The 25,624-nt window shown below is 48.8% G+C and overlaps 4 protein-coding genes and 1 non-coding gene across 5 annotated transcripts; 4 read left to right on the forward strand and 1 right to left on the reverse strand.

The window, feature by feature from the left end:
- Window positions 1–1,928: 1,928 nt before the first annotated feature.
- LOC124697729 (non-specific lipid transfer protein GPI-anchored 5-like) lies at window positions 1,929–2,442 on the reverse strand. The gene is made up of 2 exons (XM_047230275.1): window positions 2,066–2,442; window positions 1,929–1,995 (listed from the first exon to the last, which is right to left on the reverse strand). The coding sequence occupies exons 1-2, from the start codon at window positions 2,440–2,442 to the stop codon at window positions 1,929–1,931; spliced, it is 444 nt and encodes a 147-aa protein (XP_047086231.1).
- Window positions 2,443–2,922: 480 nt separating this feature from the next.
- On the forward strand, window positions 2,923–3,816 carry LOC124697730 (non-specific lipid transfer protein GPI-anchored 16-like). Its single transcript, XM_047230277.1, has 4 exons — window positions 2,923–3,250; window positions 3,363–3,389; window positions 3,481–3,516; window positions 3,620–3,816. Exons 1-4 carry the CDS (start codon window positions 2,923–2,925, stop codon window positions 3,814–3,816), a joined length of 588 nt encoding a protein of 195 aa, XP_047086233.1.
- Window positions 3,817–5,942: 2,126 nt separating this feature from the next.
- LOC124704944 lies at window positions 5,943–6,048 on the forward strand. The gene has a single exon (XR_007003804.1). It is a non-coding gene; the product is annotated as a small nucleolar RNA Z279/snoR105/snoR108 (small nucleolar RNA).
- A 2,032-nt stretch (window positions 6,049–8,080) lies between these two features.
- LOC124697731 (non-specific lipid transfer protein GPI-anchored 5-like) lies at window positions 8,081–8,689 on the forward strand. The gene is made up of 2 exons (XM_047230278.1): window positions 8,081–8,402; window positions 8,508–8,689. Exons 1-2 carry the CDS (start codon window positions 8,081–8,083, stop codon window positions 8,687–8,689), a joined length of 504 nt encoding a protein of 167 aa, XP_047086234.1.
- Window positions 8,690–22,028: 13,339 nt separating this feature from the next.
- On the forward strand, window positions 22,029–22,912 carry LOC124700881 (non-specific lipid transfer protein GPI-anchored 5-like). Its single transcript, XM_047232939.1, has 2 exons — window positions 22,029–22,438; window positions 22,537–22,912. Exons 1-2 carry the CDS (start codon window positions 22,123–22,125, stop codon window positions 22,731–22,733), a joined length of 513 nt encoding a protein of 170 aa, XP_047088895.1. The 5' UTR covers window positions 22,029–22,122; the 3' UTR covers window positions 22,734–22,912.
- The last annotated feature ends 2,712 nt before the right edge of the window (window positions 22,913–25,624 follow it).

Raw genomic sequence — 25,624 nt, forward strand, 5'->3', positions numbered from 1 at the left:
ACTTCAACTTCGTCGGCCATGGCAACTTTTCTTGTAGTGAATATCCATCACATCAAGGATGATACACCCTTTGCATAAAAGAGTTATGTGAGGGACAAACCACGGGATCAGCCTAAGCGTAGCGACATTAGTGAAAGTTTTGAAGCTAACATTAAGGAGGCAGATGGGTTGATATTGTTGGATCCTTTCTGCTTCGTTAACCTTAGGCAATAATATTATCTCACCAAAATTCAGGCGGAACAGTTTTAGTTGTCTGGTATGAAGAAAATTGAACAAAACTAGTTGGTCGAACTTGATGACCTCCCAGAGACACCGATAAAACTCAGTCGAGAAACCGTCAAGACCGGGGGGTGGGGGGGTGGGGGGAGGGGGGAGGGCTTTGTTCTACTCCATTTGGAAAACTGATTTTCTTACCTCATCCTCAGTATAAGGTGCCATAGGTAAGCTATTTTTCTCGTTGAAAACCTGGTGAATAGCATATGTTCTAGACTCATCCATAGAGAAGTTAACTTCCTGGATGCACCGAACAAACCTTCGTAGTAATTAGTAATGTACAACTTTTGTTGCTTATAGCCTTGAATCATGCCATCATCCTTAACTAAAGAACAAATACGTTTATTCATGTGTCTGCCATTGACAATACTAAGGAAGTTTGTATTCGAATCCCCTTCAAAGATGAATTGAGTTTTAGGATGTTGGTACAATTTAAGGTTCTGCTATCTCCGCGTCTCCTAGCTCAATTTCCTTTGCGGTCATCGGACGAACTTCTGCTAAAGCCTCGAGGTCATCTATAATAGACGAAGTATTTTTTAAAATAAACATGTTTTATGAAGGGTCTATCTAGACAGGTTTTTGCGTAAAGCATGCATTTTATTATTCCACCTGTATCGGAGTGTCACCGTCAACATGTCTTTCCTAAATTCCTAAATCTTTTTGACCATGTCCTAAAAGGCTTCCCAGTGTAGCCATCCAAGTTCGAATTGAACGGCTGTGGTCTAGGCAATCCGGCGGTCAACAAGATGAGAGTATGGTCCGATAAACCAACAATACGTTTTAGAGCTCGACGGACACCATAGGAAATTTAGATTCCCAATCAATATCCATCAGTACACAATCTAACTTTTCGTATGTAGACTCACGAAGATTGTTTGCCCAAGTAAACTGCCTTACAACCATTAAAAGCTCTCTAAAATTTAAGCTGTCTATGACCGCATTAAACAGAAAGAGCAAATGATTGTCAAACTTGTCTCCACTCTTCTCAATGGGAACCCAAGCAAATTGAACACCCCCCTTCCCAACCAATGAGAATAGGGTATGGGTTATCTTTGCAATGCTGAGCTAGTTGAGAACTAATTTAGTGTTTAGTCAAGTCCAACACCATTCGATTCATCGTGATTTATGCATATAAGTTAGAAGTTGGTAATTGTAACTCGGTTTTTTCAGTTGCAAGTGTGGTTGCAACTTAAATTTTTTCAGTTGCAAGTGGAAATACAACAAAGAAAAATGCTTCAGGCTGTAAGATATGTTTCATGATTCGTGCCAACTATAAATTATAACATGGGTTACAACTGAAACTTGATGCATTTATTGACGTACATCTGACGACTGAGAACTAAGTTGGTTCTGAGTCAACTAAGAACTAGTCACACCCAATGTACATTGTGGTGTTTTTTCAAGGCAATGGCAGCTTCACCCACCAGGTATGCGTCAGCGTCAGGCGCCGCGAATCAACGCGATTGCTGCGATGCCAATGGCGAAGGCGAGAGCTGTTCCTGCTTCCTGGACGTTCCCGTGGGAGTATTGGAGCGTCGGAGTAGCCTTCGATCCAGACTCTGCGTTCAGATTGAGAGAGACAAAATGGTGCTCCGGTTAGTTCAGTCTTCAGTACTGTGGTCTGATGTCAGGCAGTGGCGGAGCCACGCCGGTCGTTAGACGCTTTGCACGTACCTGCAGGAGCAATGGTGGGATCGGAGAACGCCGCCGGCACTCCCATGGCTGCACACGGCGGCACAAGATTATTCTTTAGTCCTATGTACGCAAAACTACTTGATTATGCAGCGCGAACTTACAGTCGCACTGGCTGGCGGGCGGGGGCTGGACCCTGCACGCCGCGGGGAGCTGCAGCGCGCGTGCGCTGTCCATGGCGACGCCGAGCGTGGCCGCTGTGCCGCCGAGCACCGTGCAGAGGCACCGTGGGCTCGACCCCAGCAAGCCGGACACCGCCGTGCAGCACGTCGCGTCGGGCGCCGTCGCGTTGCCCGACATGTAGCCCATGCACGGCGACAGGCTCACGAGCTCCGGCATGCAGCCCGAGCCCCCGCTGCCTGCTGGGTCCGGCGCCGGTGCCGGAGCCTGCCCCTGCGCCGCGCACTGGCACGCCAGCAGCGCTGCCGCCACGGCCAGGACAAGGCCAAGCGCAGCGACGTCGTAACCCGCTCCCATTGATCGCGTGCAAAGTGTGTACCAAACTGCCAACTGCCATGCACATAAAAGTCTGTTCTGATCTTATAGCAAATTGGTTTTGTCCGTGGTAGATCAAGGCATGTTGAATCGCACTGTCGAATGACACCGACAGGCCATGGAAGCAAGCTAGTTAGGCTGGTAGCGCCATTGTTCGGTCAACTTCTCGCCAAATCTTTTGACTCCATTTTCTCGGAGGAATCAGAGACAGAGAGAGCAGTGCACCTGCAAACTTTTGTGGATTCATTCGGTCACGGACGCAGATCCCACCTGACGTCCAGATCACCTAAACGCATCAACCCAAGCGGTTCTGGATCGTGCAACCACCATGACCAAACACTCATCTACCACCTGAAACATTCTTAACCACACCAGTCCACACCATCACGCGTCTGCACATATATGTAAGCGCGAAACAGCGGCGAGAACGCACAGTCCGGCGGCATGAGACGTGACGGCGCGATGGTGAGCAAGGTGGCGGTGGCCGTGGCCGTGCTGTTGCTGTCGACGGCGGCGTCGGTGTCGGGGCAGGCGGTGGCGACGTCGTGCACGACGTCACTGATCAGCACGTTCACGCCGTGCCTCAACTTCGTGACGGGGAGCACCAACGGCGGTGGGTCGCCGACGCAGCAGTGCTGCAGGGCGGTGGCCGGGGTGGTGCGCACCGCCGAGGACTGCGCGTGCCTCATTCTCACCGGCAACGTGCCCTTCGGCCTCCCCATCAACCGCACCCTCGCCATCTCCCTCACCAGGATCTGCAAATCGCTCTCCGTCCCCCTCAAGTGCAGAGGTCGGTTTCTCTTACTTACATAATACATACTGATTTTTTTTTTTTGACCTAACTGATTGATCCCCGATTAACCGAGCAAGTTTTCTTTGTTCCATTCTGATAAAATTCGCAGATACGGCAGTACAAATCCCAGCTGCAGGTAACACAGTTCTCCTTTTTTTTTTGACCTTGTGATTGCCATGACACTGACTGTACATTACTGAACCTAACGCTGAACACTGAACTTGCAGGGCCTATTGCGTTTGCTCCGGCACTTCCCCCTCTGCGTAAGTATCTTTAATCCTCTTCTCAGAGCCTCACACACCAATGCACGTCGAAAGTTTTCCTTTGCTTACCACACTGAGCTCAAAACATTTCGCAATGCCGCAGCACCGTTGCCTCCGGTATCATCGGTCGATCCGCCAGCGACATCGCCGGACGCGGCGGAGGTGGACGCGCCCCCGATCACCCAGAGCCAGAGGCCGGTGGTGGTGCCCAGCTCGGCCTGGACGAGCGCCCGTGCGCTGTCGGCGCCTGCAAACGTTGTGCTGATTGTCATTTCATCAGTTCTGGTTTTGATCACATAGGTTGCAATGGCCAGTTCATGTGGACTTGTTACCTAGTAGAATGCCTGCGCTCCATGCATCCAAGTTGTCTCTCGGTATGATTACACAATGGCCCCTTTTTGTGTTATGGCTTAGGCAGCTTTGAGTTCACCGTGTAAACCATTTTTCCTATGTGGATTAACATGATGTGTTCTTGAATTATGCCGGTGGATGAATCTGTTGATGCCTCTCACTGAGCAGATAGATATACTATATGTTTAGTTTTTTTCTGTAATGTCATGTGAGTAAGAAATTCAGGAGTAACTGGAAACATGAGATGATACCATCCCAAAACCGCTTCGCTCTCCTCGGGTCGCCCCCTCCAGGCGACCGAGGGGGCAAAACCCTAGCCACGCTGCCACCACCTCCCCTCTCCCCTCCTCCCCTCATCATCGCCCCTAGAGACGCCGCCGAGCTAAGCCCGCGACACCGGTGAAGGGGGCGACGGCCCTCCCGCGCGGTGTCTAGGTGGAGGATCTCCACGCGGGATCGCCATGACCATGGCGGCTGCTCGACGGGCTCCACTTTCTCCGATGGCTGACCCCTGGTTGGGCCTTAGGCGAGGGTGATCTGCCTGGCGACTTCCACGATGGGGGATTTTGAATCGAGGCGGCGGCCTCGGCTGGTGAGACGATGCTGACCGCGCGGCCGATCGCGTTCGTGGATGCTGGTGACTGGCGCCTTGGTCTGTGCGGGCGGCAGGGCGATGACAAGTGCGACCCAAGGGTGTGCGGCTTCATCTTCTCGCGCCAGAGCCCGAAGGTTAGATCTTCACTTTCCCTATGTCCTCTCTCTCCCTCCCCGCTGATCTTGGATGTCGGCTTCGCACCGGTGTCTAATGGCTGGGGAGCGGGTGTGGTGTGCTGGGACCGGGAGAAATCTTTAGTCTTTGACCATAGTGCGGCGACGCCTTTGGGGCGCCATGAACTGGTGAGGTGCCATTGAGGTCCCATCCCCTCACCTCCTACCCCCATCCCGGGTGAAAGCCCAAAATCTGATTGGATTGGATGGCGGCGGCGCCATGGGCGTCGTTCCCTCCTTGGAGGTGTCGTGTTGTGACCTGTTGGTGTAGCGGCGAGCGATGCCACGGTTGGTGTGGTTCTGTTGGCGGCGTTACTGGTGCTTGGCTCCGTTGCGTCTTCGAGTTCTACGGCTGCTCCCAAGCTTTCCCATCTCCTGGGTGTCCTCATTGAAGCTGTTTGTCGCACCGGTGTGCCTGTCGCGGCGAGGTGGTCTGTGTGGTCTGCCTGGTTGGATTTCTTGGAATGTTGCTATCCTTGTTCTAGGGTGAACATCTCCACCGCCGATGGTACGACGCCCTGCGATCCAGGGCGAGAGGATTGGGACTCTCTTCGGTGATGGATGAGGAAGGTGTTCCTTTGTTGACACCATTGGTGATCACTGTGTGCTGCCCTCAATGCCACACTGCTTACCTGATGCTGCTACTGCTACTGTCTTGGCGCTCTTGCGAGGAGGACTTCCCCGGCTCAAGCTGCATTTCTGGTTCATCATGTGTGTTTGAGTTGGACGTTGTGTTGTAAGTTGTTTCCACATTGTTGTATCTTTCGGCTGCACGGTTTTATTAATTTAAAGTAGGGCTTCAGACCTTCAGTTAAAACAAAACTGGAAACATGATGTGGCAGTGTTGAGCTCTCATGACATGAGGATGATTGGATGGGTGTAGTTGAACAAAATCAACGGCTGCGACTGCATTACGTCAGTGGGTCTACTTCGTCTGCACTATTTCAGTGTCCAGAGCAAATCGCAACGTGTCATACGCCAAGTACTTGGAAATACATTATTTTTAATCTCATTTACGCCTGTGGTGAGAGAGGCCCACAGGAGTACTTCACTTCTGGACACCGTGTTTACGCCTGCGACGCGATGATCAACTGGAAAGGGCCAGCATCTGATTTGGGTGACCGGCCCATTGTGTATAGGTTTTTGATGGCCCGTTGCAGGGTATAGCATTTGCGAGCAGTGCTCTGCTGAGTGGTTGGAAACAGTTTAGTCCCACCTCGGCGCCAGAGCAGCGAGCGCGTCGAAGCCACGTCTATAAAATGGAAGGAGATGCGTCTCGTTCAAACCATGATCCTTCAGGCAGCAAAGGGAAATGAGGAGTGGTACAGGCTCGCAATATTATGCGAGAGGGGTGCCCGCCCCAATAAGCCTGTTACGACACTGGGGCATCCCCGTGATTTACCATCTGATCCTGAACTCAAAATACGAAAAGAAAATTTCATTGGTTGTTTTTTGTTGCCTTTTTCTTGTTTCTTTTTATTTGGTTCTTCGTTTGGTGTCTTTTTGGATTGTTTTTGGTTGCTCTTTTTTTTTGGGAAACATTTAAGTTTGCTGAATTTGCTTTTGAGATTTGAAATAAAGAACTGGAACGAAGAACAGTGTTGTGAAGAAGGAATTCACAAACTCCCCGGAGAAGAAATGCTGAAGGCATGAAGACATGCACACTAAGTTTATTTTTAGAAACGGAGACAAAAGATTTATTATCTCTTTCCACTAATTAAGGAAAATAGTTTGACAAACAAAATGAAAACAGTGGACAAAGTACTAAGGGATTACTCTCCCGGTATTACATAGCTAAAATGCTTCGAACCCATGGCAAGCCAAAGCTTAGTCTCGCTCTTGATGATATCAAGGAGGATTGTAGGCTGGACGGATTTGTTATTGAAACTCACATTTCTCTCCTTTCAAACCGTTCGACTAAGAAGCATGATGAGAGAGACCATTGCCTTACATTGCAGGGATTCCTTGCTAGCAATTTTACTCCACCACGCCTTGACGGAGAGGTTTGTCGTCCACTCATGGGTGTTGACAAGATGGAGCCCAAGCCACTCCTTGATCATGCCCCAAAGTCTCTTGGTATACCGACATTGTGAGAATAGGTGAGCCGCTGTTTCTTGAGTTTGCTTGCAAAGAGGGCAAAGCCCGCAATTCGTCTCAAGATGATCCGCCGTCCAAAGCCTATTTTGTATGGCCAACCACGCGATTTATTTTTACCTTTGGATGGACCCAATTTTTCCACACTAGTTTGTTCATCCAAGTATGTGTAGACCTAAGAAATTGGGCGGTGTAAGCCGAAGTAGTGGAATACTCTCCGCTTGAGGTGAGGTTCCAAACAATGGTGTCCACTTCCTCCCTAAGATGCACATTATTTAGCTCATTCCAAAGGCCGAGGTACTCTTCAATGTGGTTAAGGGCAGGGTTGGAGACAAGGGGGGACGAGGGGGCTGCGCCCCCCCTATGCCCATGATTTTCCTTTGAACACAAGTCATGGGAGCTCCTTATTTATGTGATTTTAGCTAGTTCTGCCCCCTCATACTAAGGTTGTCCCCCTTATAGTTCATTCCTGACTCCGTCCCTGGTTAACGGTCAAGTTAGAATCCATCTTAATCTTTGCTATTTAAACATTGTTGTGAAGAGCTTGCTCTACACTCCATTTCTTCCTCATAGAGACTTAAAAAATGAGGGGAGCAATATCTTTAGGCAATCAATGTTGATTTGTTGAATGCCTATAATTTTTGTTGCTTTGCAATACTTGGATGTTGGAACCCTTATTTAGGATGACATTTAACGGGTTCAAAGGGGAAATTATTGCAGTAATATTACACTGTCATGTAAAAATCCTTTCAGATATCATGGGATTGTATGATATTAGTTACAGCATTTAAGCCTGGTGAATACCCAGCGTTTTTTCGACCGTCGGATCATGGCTATGAACAATCAGGATTGTCATTTCGGGTAGATAGAAGCAAATTACCGATACCCCTGCTACATGTAATTCCGTCAATGACATCTTGTATACTAGTACTCCGTAACATATATCAAACAACTACTATACTGTGACACGCAATACCGTTGCTAGCTTCATCTAACACGACATGGACCCACACCTGATCCCTGGTTCGACTCTGGACTATTTTCTGTACTACAGCAGCCACATCTGCACTTTCTGAAGAACAAAAGTCCACGACAACTCCAGGAATTCAGAAAAAGACTCGTTTCCTTCTAAGAGTAGGAAGTAGGAACATGCAGCTCACCAATATATCCAACTAATCCACCTTCCCCATCGAAAACCACTCCTATATGGCTATATAAACACACTAACCAGAATTCTAAAAACATATACTACTCACAACTCCGATCAACGCAGGCAAGCAGCACACATCTACTACCGACCCAAGAAGCAGGCGAGCATCTGTTCTCGTAGCAGCTAGAGGAAGAGAGATCAATGGCGGCGATCGCACCAAGAAGCCTCGTCCTGGCCGCGGCCGTCGCGGCGCTGCTGGTGGCGTCAGCGTCGGCGCAGTCCGGATGCACGGCGGCACTCGTGGGCCTGTACCCGTGCATGAACTACATCAGCGGCAACGACACGACGCCGACCAAGTCCTGCTGCTCTCAGCTCAGCTCCGTCGTGCAGTCGCAGCCGCAGTGCCTGTGCAGCGCCCTCGGCAGCGACTCGGTCGGCGGCATGACCATCAACAAGACGCGCGCGCTCGAAATGCCACAGGCGTGCAACGTGCAGACCCCGCCGGCGAGCAAGTGCAACGGCGGTAAGTGTTCGACATTATCTTACAGGAGCTGATCACTGAATATATAGATTGTTATTGCTTATTATTGGGTTGCTAAGATGAATAAGCTGTGCCCTCTGCTTGCAGCTGGTGGTGGCAGCAGTGCTCCGGGGGCCGGTGACACACCGGCCGTGCAGACGCCGGGCTTGGGATCGAAGACGGCGCCGTCGGGGTACCTCCAGGAGAGTGAAGGCTCGTCGCTCCACGGCCCAGCGAGTCTAGTGTTCGCGCTCGCGGCCGCTGCCGTTTACGCCATGTCCACCGTGTGAGGAGGCAGTGGAGAGGTGACTTCATTCAGAAACAATGCTTTTTTAGATGGAAATTGTGTTTCTTGTGTCTAGCATTTTCGTTTCCCACATTGGTTTAATTGGGATTTCATGAGGAGGAATCTGGCTGCCCATGGTTATTGTTGTTTTTGATGTATGTATGTACTATTGTTGTTTTGATACGTACATTCGCAACAAGTCGACGCATAAGCCATAACCTTTTGCCTGATCCGGAAAACCACAACCATATTAATAGTAGGATGTCACTTTTGCCGGAAATTATTTTTCATAACTGTTGATCGCCAAAACCCACCGGCGGGCAGCGGCCTGTCAACACGGCAGAGCCGGGAAGAGCCTAGAGCTGCGGCTGGCTGAGACCCCTCCGAGCGACGGCCCGCAATGCTCTTCTGGTCACACGCGGCGATGCGAAGTGCAAGGGCGTGCCACCTGACCTATACCTGGTCAGGAAGGTGATGGGGATGCCTCGCTTAGTTCTGCATGGCATACACGTAAAAATTAAATCAGAGCCTCGATCGGCTCTCGAGGCTATCTCGTGAATCGGCTCAAAGAGCCGATCCACCCATGATCCGTACGGGGTGCACGAATACTGGTGATCTCGCTTGATCAAGATAAAGCTAATGAGATCTACGACGATTTAGGGTTTTCACCGCATAATCGGATCATCCTACTCCAGAGTTGGGCCTCGCGGCCACGCACGGTGCTCGTAAGCCGATCCTAAACAAGGCCACACAACCAACGTGACGTTGATCATCGGAACATCCTGTTTAGGACTTGCGAACGCCACCCTACGTGCCGCTGGATCCTCCCCCTTCGTAAGGCCTAACTATTGCGGATATTAAACTAATCCTTGCGGAGCAAGGAGCAATCGTAACGGATCGGATCTACTAGATGATGAACAAGCGAGGTGCCGCCCCCACGCACTGAGATAGGCGTGAGGGCGGCTAGACATGCGAGGGTTGCACTACGTAAGCATGTTTATACGAAGAGCTATGCTAACCCTAACACATCTATGATAACTACGTTGCCCGCCATCAAAGACGCTTCGATACGGGCAACGCATGAACAACGTGGGGCTTGTGCTTGCCTAGATCGCAAGATGCGATCTAGGCAGCATGTCACTTACCTGATTGAAACCCTCGAGACGAAGGAGTTGGCGATGCGCCGAGATTGGTTTGTTTTGGGGTGAACGTTGTGTTGTTGTTTATTCCATAAACCCTAGATACATATTTATAGTCCAGCGGACTTTCTAACGTGGGAATATCCCACCGTGCGCGATACAAATTCTAAACCTTGATCTAAGATATGACCTACTATAATTAAAGATACACGGGCAAACTAGCCCAAATTCTCCGTGCAAGGCCGCTTCAGAGATCTTCCACGTGTAGTCCTCTAAGCCCATCTCTCTTATGGCCCACCTCTGGATTTGTCCAAAATCTGGTGATAACACATGCCCCCCTGGTTTTGGAAATAATTTTTCCAAAATCATTGTATTTTCCTCTCGAAGGGTCATGTCGTGGCAGGACAGAGCCATTTGCAGCTTCCGTCATCATTATGCCCTGTCCTTTCAGCTCTACGCAAAATTTGACAGCTCGACATTACCCCTTCGGAAGCTGTGATGGCGGTAATTCCCACCAGGTTTCTCATTATTTAACCGTGCCGACTAAATAGTCATCTTTATCCTCTTCCTCTGTTCCAGCCATCGGCACTCCAAAAACAACCCTTCTGCGCACCATGTCCTCTTCTTCCTCTGCCTCGTCGGGACTTTCCTTCGAGTCTTCTTCTCCCGAGCCGATACCAGCACCGAGCCCACAAGAAGTTTATGTGGCCAACATCCATCGCGCCATTGAGGCCGGGGAGGAGTCAGACCATGACTTCTCCATCTGGTCCGAGGACGACCAATCCTCGACGGACGGGGAGAGCGACCTCCGCTTCCTCGCCAACGGGGAATCGGAAGAGAAGAGCGACGACGATCGCTCCTCCTGGGATGACTTCACCTCCCCCGAGGTGAAGGAGGAGGGAGAGGAAGAGGAGGACGACGACGACAGCCTCTCCGACGCGCCGCCAGCCAAGCGCCATTGCCCCTGGTCAGGGAATCTCAGTGATTATGATAGCGACGACGATGACGACGACGTGGAGGACGAGGACAACGAAGGTCCTGCCGGCGGCTGCTACAGCAGCGACGACGAGCTCGCCGGGAGCAGCGCTGACAGCGCTGACGATGGTGACGACGAGGGCAGTGACGGCCCGTAGAATAGGACCTCTAGAATAGGATCAGCAACAGTAGATGGGGCAATGTATCCCCTTAGTACTCCCTTTTGAGAGCAATCAGCTCTTCTATGTAAGAAATCTGGTTTGTCGTTGAAGAACTCCTCCCCAATCTTAATTCTGCCGATTTCTTCTGAGTTTGATTGAGCCGATTCTCTCTTCTGCCGACCCCACCGATCGTCACTTAGCCAATGGCCAACAGGCCGATGACAACGCACCGGTAACTTAATGCCCCATCCCTTTGAGTTCTGGCGGACAACTAGGCAAATCGATGTTCTCACGAGGGAACCAGAATTACTGCCGAAAACGACTTGATCCCGAAGTCGATACCATTGTGTTTTCAGCCTGATGAAATCTCAATCGGCTTCTTAAGAACGGCAAATTCTGCGCCATCAGTTGCCCCCCGAGCCTTTATCAAAGCGAGCATATCAGTGGACTAACCAAATGTGTCGCCATCGGTTTCCAAGTCATGACGCGGAACCAGCCGATCTCAGCAAAATCGGCTCTCCAGAGCAGAGAACCTTCAGGGTGAGCTGCCCCCCGAGCTTCTTCAGTCCACTTTCGCGCTTTGCAAGTCAGATCGGCTCCTCCCCTGTGGTGAATCTGATGCAACCCATCCTTAACCTGATCTGCACATTGCTCGCAAAGAGGAAACCAAAGGTTCTTGAATCGAAGTTATCAAGTCACTCAGTTGAGGAGCTCTTCCATTAGAGTCGATGGCCACGTATCTGCATCGGCTAAACTTTGGTGTTGTTTTTTTTTTTTTTTTTTTTTTGTTTTTGTTTGGCCGATTTTTCTTAATCGGCCCCCAATGTTCCACCACACGCATGTCTGCACATGTTTATCCTATATGCCCCCCGAGCCGAATCTGCCAAATGATTGCAGATATCGGCTTTCTGGGTAAGCCAGGGCACTGCACTTGTACGTCGTCTTCGCAAAGATTCATGCTGACTTCCATCTGCCGACGCGGCCGCTGCCCAGTAGATCGTTGCTGACCATAAACAGAATATGTGCAGAAGATAATTTTGGCCAATTGCGGGAATCGGCCTCCACATTGCTCGCTCGATGAAGGTTTTGTAATGTTCCTCCATAAAATTTTTGGGGCCGATCACAAGGATCAGCCTCGCACGGTTTGCTCATTGGTTTAATCTTGCTACTTGGTTAGGCTGGATAAAACCAACCCAACCTCTGACTTGATGCGCCTGCTGTCATCCACCTTGAGAGCATCGTATAATCGTGGAGCATTAAGCTCTGTCGGCAAGACGAGCACCATGTTTGTGCCAGCCGATGTTTCATCACCGGCTTTCTTTTGCTTGGGACGCCACTCCATCCTCCGTGGACGACCCTCTTCATTCGGGGCTCGGCTCGAACCTTTGCGGCGGATCAGGCCGTGCCTTCCTCGGCGTATGCAAGTATAACCTTTCGGCTTCCTCCGGGCCGCGCAACCGCTGAACCCTGCGTTTCGCGAACGGCTGAGTCCGTCGGGGCACCACCTTGGACGGTGGTACTGTCTTCTTCTTCTTCTAGTCCCTCGTCTTCCGAATCCTCAAGATCTGCCCAACGAGGTGACTCGGCGCGTTTGCTTGGTGGTGGGAGAGGCCCTAAGCGCTCAAACACGGACACGTTGGCTGCCTCCTTCTTCTTCTTGTTGCATTACGGGCAATTGCCGATTGTGGGCAATCGGCTCATTCCTGAATCCCAGCGGTGTACGAAGAAAGGGCAATCCCGGTGTACGGCGTTGTCTTCTTGCTCCCTTGGCACTGTCCTGTGGCACGGCGCTCGTGCTCCTCCTCATCGCGATCCTGCCGACGATGTCTTCTGGCTTCTCTAGCCAGACGATCTCCTTCATCATCATAGTTGGACCGTCGGCGTTGGTCATACTGACTCACATATTTGTTGAGGAGGTGATCAGAGAGAGGTCGCTGATATCTTATGTTCTTCACTTCTCCCTCTGTGACGTAGCGCTTGCCATCATGATGGAGCCGATCGCGTGGAGCGGCCTCTTCTGTGTCCTTGCTATGAGAGCAGCTGCCCTCATCTCCATCTTTGCCAGAGTGGTTCCCAGGCCCTACCATGTTGACGCTGAACGTGGGACCTGGCTGGCAGCCCTCGGGGTAGATGACTTCTACCATATTAACGGCGGGGAAGGGCTGGGTGTCTACCTTCATGGCGTATTGGTTGAAAATTAAACGCCCCTTCTCTATCGCCGCTTGGATGTGCTGACGCCACACCCTGCAGTCGTTGGTGGCATGGGAAAGCGAGTTGTGGAATTTGCAGTACGGCTTTCCGTTTAGCTCTTGCGCCGTAGGGAACTTGAGACCTTCAGGAATCGTCAACTGTTTCTCCTTAAGCAGGAGGTCGAAGATTTGTTCAGTCTTGGTCACGTCAAAATCAAATCCCCTGGGCGGCCCTGGTGGTTTTACCCATTTGCAGGATACGGGAGTTCCTCCCCGAGTCCACTCAGCCACCGCTATTTCTTGGTCTCCCGCAGGCACTTCACCTTCCTCTGTATCGACCATGACTACTGCACGCTTGAACTTGTCTTGGTACGAGTGCGGGTGGCGCTCGTTCATATGTCGATAGTTTCGAACCATGTGCGCCGGCGAGGGATAATCTGCTTGGGAGGCCATGTCCTTGAGCTGTGTTGCAAGGCCGGCTACTGCCGGTTCGGCTGCTTCCTTTTCGGTTATACGAACCGAATAACATCGGTTCCTAAGATTCCCTGAAGCGCTGGATGTACTCTGTCACCGTTTCTCCGCGCTTCGACGTAGTTGTGCTAGATCGGCAATGCTAGACTCGGAAGCTTCGAATGGTATTGCGTATGGAGCTGTTCTTCCAATTGCTTCCAAGACTGGATGGAGTTTGCCGGCAAAGAGGTATACCATCCAAAAGCCGATCTGTGAGGGACCGTGAAAAGAGCCTCACGCGTAGCTGATCCGACACCGAAGCCGGTCCTAGTTGCGCCAAATATCGGCCGATGTGCTCGATGGAGCTCGGAGCCATCCGATCCACTGAATTTGGAGAAGTCGGGGAGCCGATATTTAGGTGGCAGCGGGATCATCTCGTACTCGTCGGGGTACGGCTTGGAATAGCCGATTGCCCTCCTTTTCGGCATAATGCCGAGCCGGTCTCTCGATATGGTACGATCCGATCCACCGTGCGGGCTGCGGGAGATGTATTCCGAAGATTCGCCGGGGTGGCGTACTTAGCCAGCCATGTTTGCTTTTCCGGCTCCGAGCCAAGCCGCAGGAGCCGGGCTCGGGAGTTTCGTCGGGGTGGCGTACTTAGTTAGCCACGTCACGCTTCTCAAGCTCCGTTGCCGACGTTCCTCCTGTTTGCGCCGGAGTCCACCGACGTTGTGGCCTGGTTTGAGAGTGGCCGGTTGCCACAATCCGGCACATACGTGCATGCATATCCTTGAGGGATCTCCTTGGGCGCCTCAGCCAAGAGCCGGTAGTCACTAGGGTCACCACCGATCTTGTAAGCGACGAATGCCGGTGTAGCCGGCACTTCAGCTGGTGCTGCCAACGCGTATGGCAGCGGTGGACGGGACTGGAGTGGCAACTCTCCTTGGTGCGTCCCGAGAGCTGGTCCTGACGGCGAGTACTGGTGGCTCATGATCTCCTGGATCACGCGCAGAGCGAGACGCTCCAACACGTTGACCAAGTTTTCAGAGTGGCGGTGTAGCGAGTGAGCCACCAAGTAGTTGATCTCCTGCCGAAGGGCCCTGGTGCGTTCCTCCGACGGGGCGGAGAGATCTATCCCATCGAGTGCACCTTGTGGTGAGAACCCCTTCCATCCGATGCCATGGGTACGGGTTCTGCGAAAAGAGCCGATGAGGTCGGCTTCGAGGGTGGCCTTGATCTCGTCATGTTTCTTCTTGAGCTCGGCAGGCAGCTCCTCGTAGGTGACCGGCGTGCGGTCCGCCGCCATCTCGGATGTAGATGGCGATGTGGTTGATGTAGATGATTGTCCCACCGGCGTGCCGAAATGTGTTGATCGCCAAAACCCACCGGCGGGCGGCGGCCTGTCAACACGGTAGAGCCGGGAAGAGCCTAGAGCTGCGGCTGGGCTGAGACCCCTCCGAGCGACGGCCCGCAATGCTCTTCGGTCACACGCGGCGATGCGAAGTGCAAGGGCGTGCCACCTGACCTATACCTGGTCGGGAAGGTGATGGGGATGCCTCGCTTAGTTCTCCGCATGGCATACACGTAAACATTAAATCAGAGCCTCGATCGGCTCTCGGGCTATCCCGTGAATCGGCTCAAAGAGCCGATCCACCCATGATCCGTACGGGGTGCACGAATACCGGTGATCCTGCTTGATCAAGATAAAGCTAATGAGATCTACGACGATTTAGGGTTTTCACCGCATAATCGGATCATCCTACTCCGGAGTTGGGCCTCGCGGCCACGCACGGTGCTCGTAAGCCGATCCTAAACAAGGCCACACAACCAACGTGACGTTGATCATCGGAACATCCTGTTTAGGACTTGCGAACGCCACCCTACGTGCCGCTGGATCCTCCCCCCCTTCGTAAGGCCTAACTATTGCAGATATTAAACTAATCCTTGCGGAGCAAGGAGCAATCGTAACGGATCGGATCTACTAGATGATGAACCAGCAGGGTGCCGCCCCCACGCCTGAGATAGGCGTGAGGGCGGCTAGACATGCGAGGGTTGCACTACGTAAACATGTTTATACGAAGAGCTATGCTAACCCTAACACATCTATGATAACTACGTTGCCCGCCATCAAAGACGCTTCGATACGGGCAACGCATGAACAACGTGGGGCTTGTCGCTGCCTAGATCGCAAGATGCGATCTAGGCGAGCATGTCGCTTACCCGATTGAAACCCTCGAGACGAAGGAGTTGGCGATGCGCCGAGATTGGTTTGTTTTTGGGGTGAACGTTGTGTTGTTGTTTATTCCATAAACCCTAGATACATATTTATAGTCCGAGCGGACTTTCTAACGTGGGAATATCCCACCGTGCGCGATACAAATTCTAAACCTTGATCTAAGATATGACCTACTATAATTAAAGATACACGGGCAAACTAGCCCAAATTCTCCGTGCAAGGCCGCTTCAGAGATCTTCCACGTGTAGTCCTCTAAGCCCATCTCTCTTATGGCCCACCTCTGGATTTGTCCAAAATCTGGTGATAACAATAACTAAGGGCATCTCCAACGGGATCACGTAAACGGACACTCAGCGACCGTTTCGAACCGCACGGTCAAAATATGCGCCTACACCCTAGCCGAGCGATCCGACACATAGTGATTAGGCTGTCCGCCGAGACGCAATGCGGTGCAAATATGCACCACGGGTCTGGGCGGACGCTGCACGGATGCGCGGAGTGACCTAGCTAGTATTCCAACCCAGTCCCGCATGTCAGGGAGAGCCAAATCGACCACGCGGATTTGCTTCCTCCTCTCCTTCCTTGCAGCCCGAGGGCAACGCCGCCACCCCACCCCCACCCCACTGCATCACCATGTAGTAGCCGACGTCTGTCCGGTCCTCGCCACGCCCGAGTGCATGATCGGAGCCGGGGTAGAGGCTGCATCACTTTAACCGCATCTGTCGCATCTTTGGTGACCATACATCTACCGGCTGCGCCTACCGGCCTCGCCATCCAGGACATGTTCGGTCAATTGCGCCGGTAGGTTCCCGAATTATTTTTTGGGTGCCATTGTAGGCCACCATTAATCCGCAATTTCTACCCAAGCAGATGGACATGTGGAAGTCGCTCGACAACTTACGCAGTGAGGTCATCGACTCATCTTCCGAGGACGAGTACGACAAGACAACAAAGATCATCGCTGATGCGGTCTCTATCCTCCACGAGCACAATGACAGCCAGATGCCGGTGTACCAGGGCTCTCTCAAGGACCGCTCAAGAAACCTACCACACGACAGAGTCGGTGGGCACCTCTGGCTCTACAAGGACTACTTCGACCGCACCAAGCCGGCATACACAGAAAAATTGTTCCGACGGTGCTACCAGATGTCAAGGAATCTGTTCATGGTCATTCTACGGGGAGTCAAAGACTACGACCTGTACTTCCAATGCAGGTGCGATGCCACATGTGCGCTAGGCTTCACCTCCTACCAAAAATGTTCTGCAGCTATTCGCATGCTATCGTATGGAATGGCTGCTGATATGCTTGATGAATATCTGCGAATGGTGAGAGCACCTACCTTGACTCCATGTACCTATTCTACCGATCCATGATTGTTGTGATCGGAGAGTATTAATTGAGGGAGCCAATTGTTGAGGACACAAGATGGTTGTTTTCTATGAACGAGTCGAGAGGGTTTCCGGGCATAATCAACATCATAGATTGCATGCACTAGGAGTGAAAAAACTGTTCATTTGGATGGCATGGTGAGTATAGAGGCCATTCCGAGGGATGCATCGTCATCTTGATCGAGGCAGTGATATCGCAAGATTTGTGGATTTGACACACTTTTTTTTGCATGGCCGGTTCCAACAATGACATCATTGTGATGCACTGCTCTCCGATTTTCAACCGGCTTATGGAAGACAAAGCTCCTCAGGTGACGTACGAGATCAATGGAGATAAATATGACAAGTCATATTATCTTGCTGATGGCATCTATCTTGACCGTGCCACACTGGTGAAGATTTTTCGTAATCCAAACATGAAAAAAACAAAGAGGTTTGGCGAGATGCAAGAAGCTACCCGGAAAGATGTGGAGCAAGAATATCGTGTGCTCCAAGCTTGGTGGGCAATTGTTCGTCACCCAGCTAGAACATGGACATTGAAGACCATGTATAAGGTAATGACATGTTGCGTGATCGTGCACAACATGATCGTTGAGGATGAACGGTATAATGGCTGCAATGAGCACATATGGGGTTTCTAGGGTGACCTGGTTGCGACAACCCTTGAAACATCAAGTTGGCAGCAATATGCATCTAAATGTTGAAGTCACTAACTATAGCATGTCCAAACAGATTGATTTGATTAAGCATCAGTGGGCATTAGTTGGCCATGAAGACATGGAGTGGTCATCAATATCACCTCTTTTCATGCAGACTTTAAACATTTGGATGTAATAAATAAGTACTTTAAACCTGTTTATTTTGATGTTTCAATGAACTTTCATGTGAAATGAGCCAAATGCGTTGAGCCTCTGATTGCGCGTTTGGTTAATATGGTTAATTTATCTGAGAAACCACAAAACAAATAGAGAACTCCCACGCACCGGTCACAATGCAAAAATGGAGGTTCATTCACTCCTTTTTCATGGATTAATAGTACGGGAGAGCTAAAACAAAACTGCTCTCTAGGGATCTAGTTAATTTTTCTAGTGGTAGTTAAGATTTTCGAGATACTTTAGAGAACAAAATTGCCCCATCAACATATTGGAGACACGTGACATTCACCATGAGATGATGTGAGGGCAAAAGACCTCTCATGATTGAATTGTGCATTTTTCTAGAAATCCTTTGTGGGCAAGCAAATACACACTTTCTTCATATAGTAAGGAAAATGATATATTGTACCGTGTCAAAAAAAAAATGATATATTGTCCATACTACTTTTAATCCTACTAATCCATTCGGCACCAAAGCATTATAAGCACTATCTTCATTAGAAAATACGATTTGATTTTGATGTACCCTATTTCATAGTCAAGCTTAAAGTTGAAACCACCGGGATCCGTTTCCTGCAATTCACAGATTTTTTTTATTCTGGTGAGAATCCGGATAACTCCTTTAAAAAGTTATACCCACAATAAAAACTACGTGATTAGGAGAACTAAATCTAACATCAATTGGAGCCAAAAGTTCGTTATTGTGGCGTTACTCACATATTTAGTACTAATATAAATACAATAATAATCATCTTGAAAATTAAGTATTGACTTGTTTGTTCCTCTAGCATCTATTTCTGTAGAAATGAGTCTTTTTTTTCGATAAAGGGAATATATTAATATCAAGAAGATATCAATTACACCCAGCCTCTGCAACAACGCACCACCCTAATGGCACTACGGATGCACACAGCCAAAAACAAGAAAAGAAAACTAAGAAAAAAAGTCCCGCTACAGTATCTCGGGCCTAACAACAGCAATACATCCATCGTCAAGACAACACCTGAATTATAGACTAGTCCCCGCTCTCAAAACAAATGCCTCCACCAAGGACATTGCCAGGCATAACCAATTAAGGCCAGACCTTGGGTTTTCACCCTGAAAGGTAGGACTCTGCACTTCACCTGTGTTGTCTCCCCCACTTTCATACCGCTGCTATGAAGCCCGAAACACCAAGCAAGTCCCTCAACACCGCAAAGACTTGAACCTCCCTTAGCTAGTCCTCCCCTCTGACCTTCATGAAATTCTCTTCCTCTGACTTTCATCATGGATCCATAGTCACTTGATGTCAATCAAAGAAAAAGAGCTTCGCGTCGCTCCCTCCAGAACCAATCGGTCGGAATAAAAACATGGGTGCGCACGACCGAATACCTCCGATCCAACAAACTCCAGGCAAACGCACTGTTACATTCATCGGCGGAGCCTTCCGGAACTCAACACTCCGGCCAGATCACGAGTCCAGGCCTCCGGTAGATCCTCCTCTTCACGCAAGAGAGGCCCTAGGACCGCCGCCTTTATTCAGGTCGGACCCCCACGTCGGCGACCATCCTGGGCTGGCCACTCCAACCCACCACCGGCGACACCGACGCCGGCTTCCAAGCTCCTCCATCACGCCGCCGGAAAGCGGTGATAGATCGATAGATCCACCACCACCAACCGCAAGCCGACCCTCTCCAACGAAGAAGATGGCCACCTCCACCGTCGTACCCAAGGCAGCTGCCCCGAGCGACCTCGTGACGCGAGAGAAACCCGAGATCGCCTCCACACACGGCCTAGAGGCGGGGGGGGGGAAGTGGCGCAGATCATGGCCTGGCCGCTGCCCGCCACCAGCCCCTCCGGCGTGCTGCGGTGAAGTCCGGCGGAAGGCAAGGGCTGCCGCTTCTGGCCGTCGCGCGAGGTCTGGCCGCCGCCGCCGCCCATCACCAATTCCGTCTGACCGCAGCGAGCGTCGAGGGATCCCGGTCGCCATCCCAGCGCGGCAGCAAGGAGAGGCCGCCGCCGCCACGCCCCGCGGCCTTTGCCCGGTGGCGCTACCGGCGGCGGCGGCGGCGGGGTGCGTTTAGGGTTGGGAGGGGTGAGGGTTGGGACTCTTGACGCCGAACTTGCGAGCCTCGTAGCTCACCGCAATCAAACCACCGCCTTTCCAGTCGAGTCTGATGACGGAAAACATCGTAGGTGCCATCCTAAAAGATCCTTACTAAGAACTGAAATCATATTTTACAAGGGACACAATACTTGGCAAGAACAATCCATCAGGGTTCGGAAAACGATGGGTATAATAACCCACAAAATAGTGGGATTTTTTAGGACATATGTACTATTTTGATGCAAAGGCTGGGGTATGCCCCCGTTTCGGAAAAAAACAAATCGTGGTTTAATTTTCTTCCAAGATAATGGTTTTTTGCAGGCAGCCACATTCAGAAACCAAAAGGCATCTCCCAAATGGATAGTGGGGTTGGATAAATTCTTTAAATACAAAAGGATTTCTATTTAAATTAGAAGCAACCTCTAATATTAAGGACTTCACGGTGAACTTTCAAAGAAAAAACTTCGAGGAGTGCCCTATTTTTCATATCCCTATTGTTAGGCTTAGTACTGAAATAACCAATATTTCTATCACATTCTTTGATATTTCTATCATATATATATTATATGTAAGGGTGTCTTCTCCGTTTCCAGTATACTTTAGTTTATTCTTATTTGCTCCATTCTTGCTTTGTCATCCCTCACCAAAAACATCTTATTTAAACATCTGCAAAAGAAAAAGGTTATTTAGAGAAGACATCGAACAACTCAAGCTCTCGAGGAAATTTGTTTTTTCCTATTTTCATGACAGCCTCCAAATTAACAATATACAGTATCATTTAATTTTCTGCCAAGTACTCTAACATTGAATTGTTAAGTATCAATAGCTCTAGAGTAAGGACATGCTTACTTCAATTTTCAACACTGACTTTTGTGTGGAGGATAACATTCTACAACGAGAGAACAACAATAAAGATCGAATTGTCCTGATTGCTCGTCCATGTATGATACGAACTAGAGGTTTGAATTTCAAGCAGCCCCTGTTTAAAAGAGAGATGAAACATTATTTAACATTACCATTACTTATACGCATCTTTGACAAGATTAAGAGCACAACCAATAGGAACATGTTCATTCACAAGTCATGAGGCCTGAAACAAATCCAAGCTTAAAGTCTATATAAGCAGTACCATCGATGACTCTAAGTACCAGATAAAGTCATCCTTCTAACTTTTAAGAATTAAGTTGACACGATAATCTTTAAAGAGTAACTCTGTAGCCGTATATCTTTTTAGGAAACACCGAGTGTACTACAAGTGCATCGCTATCAGTGAGAACTTCCACATCCTGCCACAAGTGTCTGGTTACTCCTACTGAAAAAAAAACTGCTACAATGAAACACATAATATGTTAAGCCCTGAAGTTTGATCTCTTGTGAGTTGAAGATACAACCACTCCACTGGACATCAAAACGTGGTTTGATTCTTGCAATCTCGTAGCTAGATTTTCCAAAATTGCTGAAAATTATTTATGCCTGCAAGTTCAAGGTGTTCCTTCCCCCAATATCTGGTAATTTAAGTATCACATCCATTGGTTGCATTGCATGCCAGGATGACAAATCATGAAGAAAGATACAAGAGGCAGCCAACAAAACCCCACCGTGACACTCTATAAGTCTGAACATCCAACTAATGTAGCAGCCACATTATAATTGATTTTCCTTTCTAAATAGTAGTACATGACAGATGCAGGAATTGAGTCAAAGAAATCATTTCGTGCAGGAGTAGGAAGTAGGGACATGCAGCTCACCAACATTCCCAACTAATTCCACCTTCCCCAACAGAAACCACTCCTATAAAAATCAGAGAAACTCGATCGCCAAGAACACAAACGCACATCCCGATCAACGCAAGCAACCAGCTTCTAGCTCTGAGCCTCCATCCAGCCCAAGAAAAAGTTTCTCGCTTTTTACGAGCGATCCAAACAGAGGATTCAGCCATGTCCTGCAGAGGCAACATCCTCCTGGCGGCAGCGGTGGCGGCGCTGATGGTGGCCTCGGCGGCGGCGCAGTCCGGGTGCACAACGGTGCTCATCGGCCTGTATCCGTGCCTGAACTACATCAGCGGCAACGAGACGGCGCCGACCAAATCCTGCTGCTCGCAGCTCAGCTCTGTGGTGCAGTCCCAGCCACAGTGCCTCTGCAGCGCGCTCGGCGGCGACTCCGTCGGCGGCATCACCATCAACAAGACCCGGGCGCTCGAGCTCCCCAAGGCGTGCAATGTGCAGACCCCTCCAGTAAGCAAGTGCAACGACGGTAAGTGCTCAATCGATGAAACCAGTTCATTCTGTCATGCGCCTTTTTGATTCCTGCATTGTTGAGGTTCGGAGAACGACCCTGTTCTTTGTTTGCAGCTGGTGGTGCCAGTGCTCCGGGCGCCGCCGTCGCGCCAACCACGCCGGATGTACAGACACCTGTGCCTGCCGGATCAGGGTCAAAGGCCACGCCGTCGGGGTCGCTGCAGGGGAGCGACGTCTCGTCTCTCAATGGCCCGGCGGGCCTGGTGTTCGCGCTCGCGGCTGCTGCGTTCTACACCATGTCCACCGTATGAGCGTCTCGGTCAGTACTGGACTGAAGCGCTAGCTGGCTGGTGATTCAGAAATTTCTTTCTGGTATTATTTGCGTTTCCTATTGGTTTAGCATTGGTGTGAGAATTGGCCAATATCTGTACATCGCTGGATTTGTTTGCTGCTGTCGAAATAAAGAGCTACTACTTGTTGTATTTGATCAGCTTGGTTCACCAACTACATCATCACTGGTCAAAGAAAAAGCCCAGTTCTTATAAAACTACGGGTGGGCTATTTCTCATCTAGCTAGTTTTTCATTCGCAAAATTTTGGACCCATGTGTGGTTGAGTACTCTGCACTTGTTTGCAGCATGAGAGCACTCTGCATTTGGTTGCTACTAGAGGCTGGGGCGCCCCATGGGGCGCCTCCTCGCTGGTCATCTGCAAACCAATCTCAACATCATGATACCAGATAGGTCCTCCACTGCCTATCTTTTTTTTTACCTCTGTTATATAGGGATGACAATCTAATCTACTAAGACAACATGCATGCAGTCGTATCATTTCATATGTCCAAGGGTTCAATTTCACCAGATATTGTGTGGTATCGAGCCTGTTTTTCATATAATTAATTTTTTTTTTTTGAAACGAGGGCAAAAGCTTTGCCCATTCATTGATTAAGCAAGGAGTTTACAAGAAAGAAAAGGTTTTAGACATAATACAAGTTTACTCTCGCGGCATCAAATTACTCAAATTTTTAGCACCCGCTAAAACCCAAAGCGTAGCTTCTTTTTTAATCCTCTCGAAGACGACTTGCGAAGGGGCGTGCTTGTTCTTGAAAACTCTATCGTTTCTCTCATTCCAAACCTCCCAAATAATGAGCATGGCAAGAGACGCCAAACCCTTGCGGTTATGCCCCGTAGATATCATGGTCCACCATTCCGGGAAGGAGAAACCCGTCCAACTATTGGCATGAGTAGTCGGAATGTCGAATCCATCTTTGGCCATGTCCCAGAGACGCAAGGTGTAATATCCCAGGTAATGGGGTTACAAAAATAGAGGAAACAGTTGTGTGCATTGCATTCATGCATAGAAAATCTGGGGAATTTTCGCGCTTTAAAGTAAAACAGTCACAGTAACTGAAGTTTCACTTGACCTTGGTGGAATTGAAATAGCTCATCAAGTCAAGCGCTATAAACCTCAATGTGACTTTGCTAAAACCTTGTTTTGGGTAGAGATGATTTGATCTAAGGGGTTAGATCAAATGGAACTAATAATCAACACAACAATACTTTACTCAAAGATCAATTGCTTGATCTTATAAAAGATCATAATATGGAATTCCCTGCCATAACATATGAATCCACAATTTATTGGAAATCAAGTAACAATAATTGGGAAACCATTCTTCACTTATCTTTTCCATGTCATAAACTAATCCATGATCCTACCATGAACCTCATGATATTCATTTTACTTCATTCTTGGGAACAAGACAAGGGAGATCAACTCTAGAAGTATATATTCTTCTCTACTACATACATCAAACCCAGAGAGGTGAGAGTTCTATATTATTTATTAGAAAAGCAATAACAATCTTGAGCTAAAGTAATAGCTTGCAAACCATTTCCCTTGGAGTGGTGAGATAACCTAATATCACATGGAATAATAACATATCCATGAATTGATAAAGTAAGGAGGAGATTAATTCAACCAAGATAGCCAGGTGGAGTTTAGACTTGATATTCATTGAGATATGGGAATACACCATAAACCCTAGAATAAACCATACCTTTGTAGGAGAGCTCAAGCTAAGGAATTACACTCAAGAAAGTTAAGCCAACAATTGAATGTGAGGGAGAGAACTATCCTTATAAACCCAGATGATTATATCATCATTGCTAAAGTAGAACCCTAACAAACATATCTCGGCATTCTCCTGGGATATAATCTATAAAGACAACCATAGTCATGACCATCTAAGAAACTATAAGAGGGATATTATGCTTAGTTGATCAAGACAACACTTGATCATGGAAGTGAAAACCATTACATTAGAGATACCTTAGGAATCCAAACCTTGATCATTATAAATTGAGTGATGATCATAAACCCTAAGAACTTGAGGTAGAGATATTAAGAACAAGTGGATCATGCTTAATCCATGACCATGCTTTGGAGAAATAGGAGAATAATCCAAATGCTAACACTTATATGACTAGTAGGTCTTATTCATCACATGAAATCATAGGGGGATCACTAGTAAGCAACCCTATACTTATTTCCCAACCTTAACTTGTGAACCCCTTGATGCTCACAGATATAATTCTACCACATTTACATTCCACCTATTCTTCACTTAAGAACCACATGAAAACCTCTAAAGTCAAACTCCATACTTTATATGGGAGAAATCATCAATCCATAGGACCAAAGTTAACTATAAAAAGAACTACAACAACTGTAGTTACTTAAATGCTAAATTGAGTTTAATAATAGAAGCCAATTGGTAGAAGATAAAACTAATTCTCAATATCATCATAACTAGAGGAGAACATAAAATGTTAAGTAAATAACCACCTTATCATGGTTAGGGAGATTAAACCCTATCACATGCAATATGGTGTCATCTCATCTCTACACCCTAGAAGTAAATCTCAAACCCTAGTTTATGTATCACTATGGTGATCATAATATAAAACTAAAACCATGCCTAAGCTAAAATAGGAATAAGGGAATTGTTCAGCCAACCCTAAAATGAATCCAGATACCAATTTAACCTATTTTTCAAGCCATGCTACATAGGTGCAACTAACTACTGTTTTCAGATAAATAGAAGTCTAATGAGAGGAATAAGATCCATCTTAACCATTTTAAAAGAAAGGGTTTAGAAGATGAGATTAATACTGGAAGTCAGCCTAAACAGTTTCCCAAAT

Source organism: Lolium rigidum, chromosome 3, assembly GCF_022539505.1.
Source record: "Lolium rigidum isolate FL_2022 chromosome 3, APGP_CSIRO_Lrig_0.1, whole genome shotgun sequence".
In the NCBI taxonomy this organism is placed as follows: domain Eukaryota; kingdom Viridiplantae; phylum Streptophyta; class Magnoliopsida; order Poales; family Poaceae; genus Lolium; species Lolium rigidum.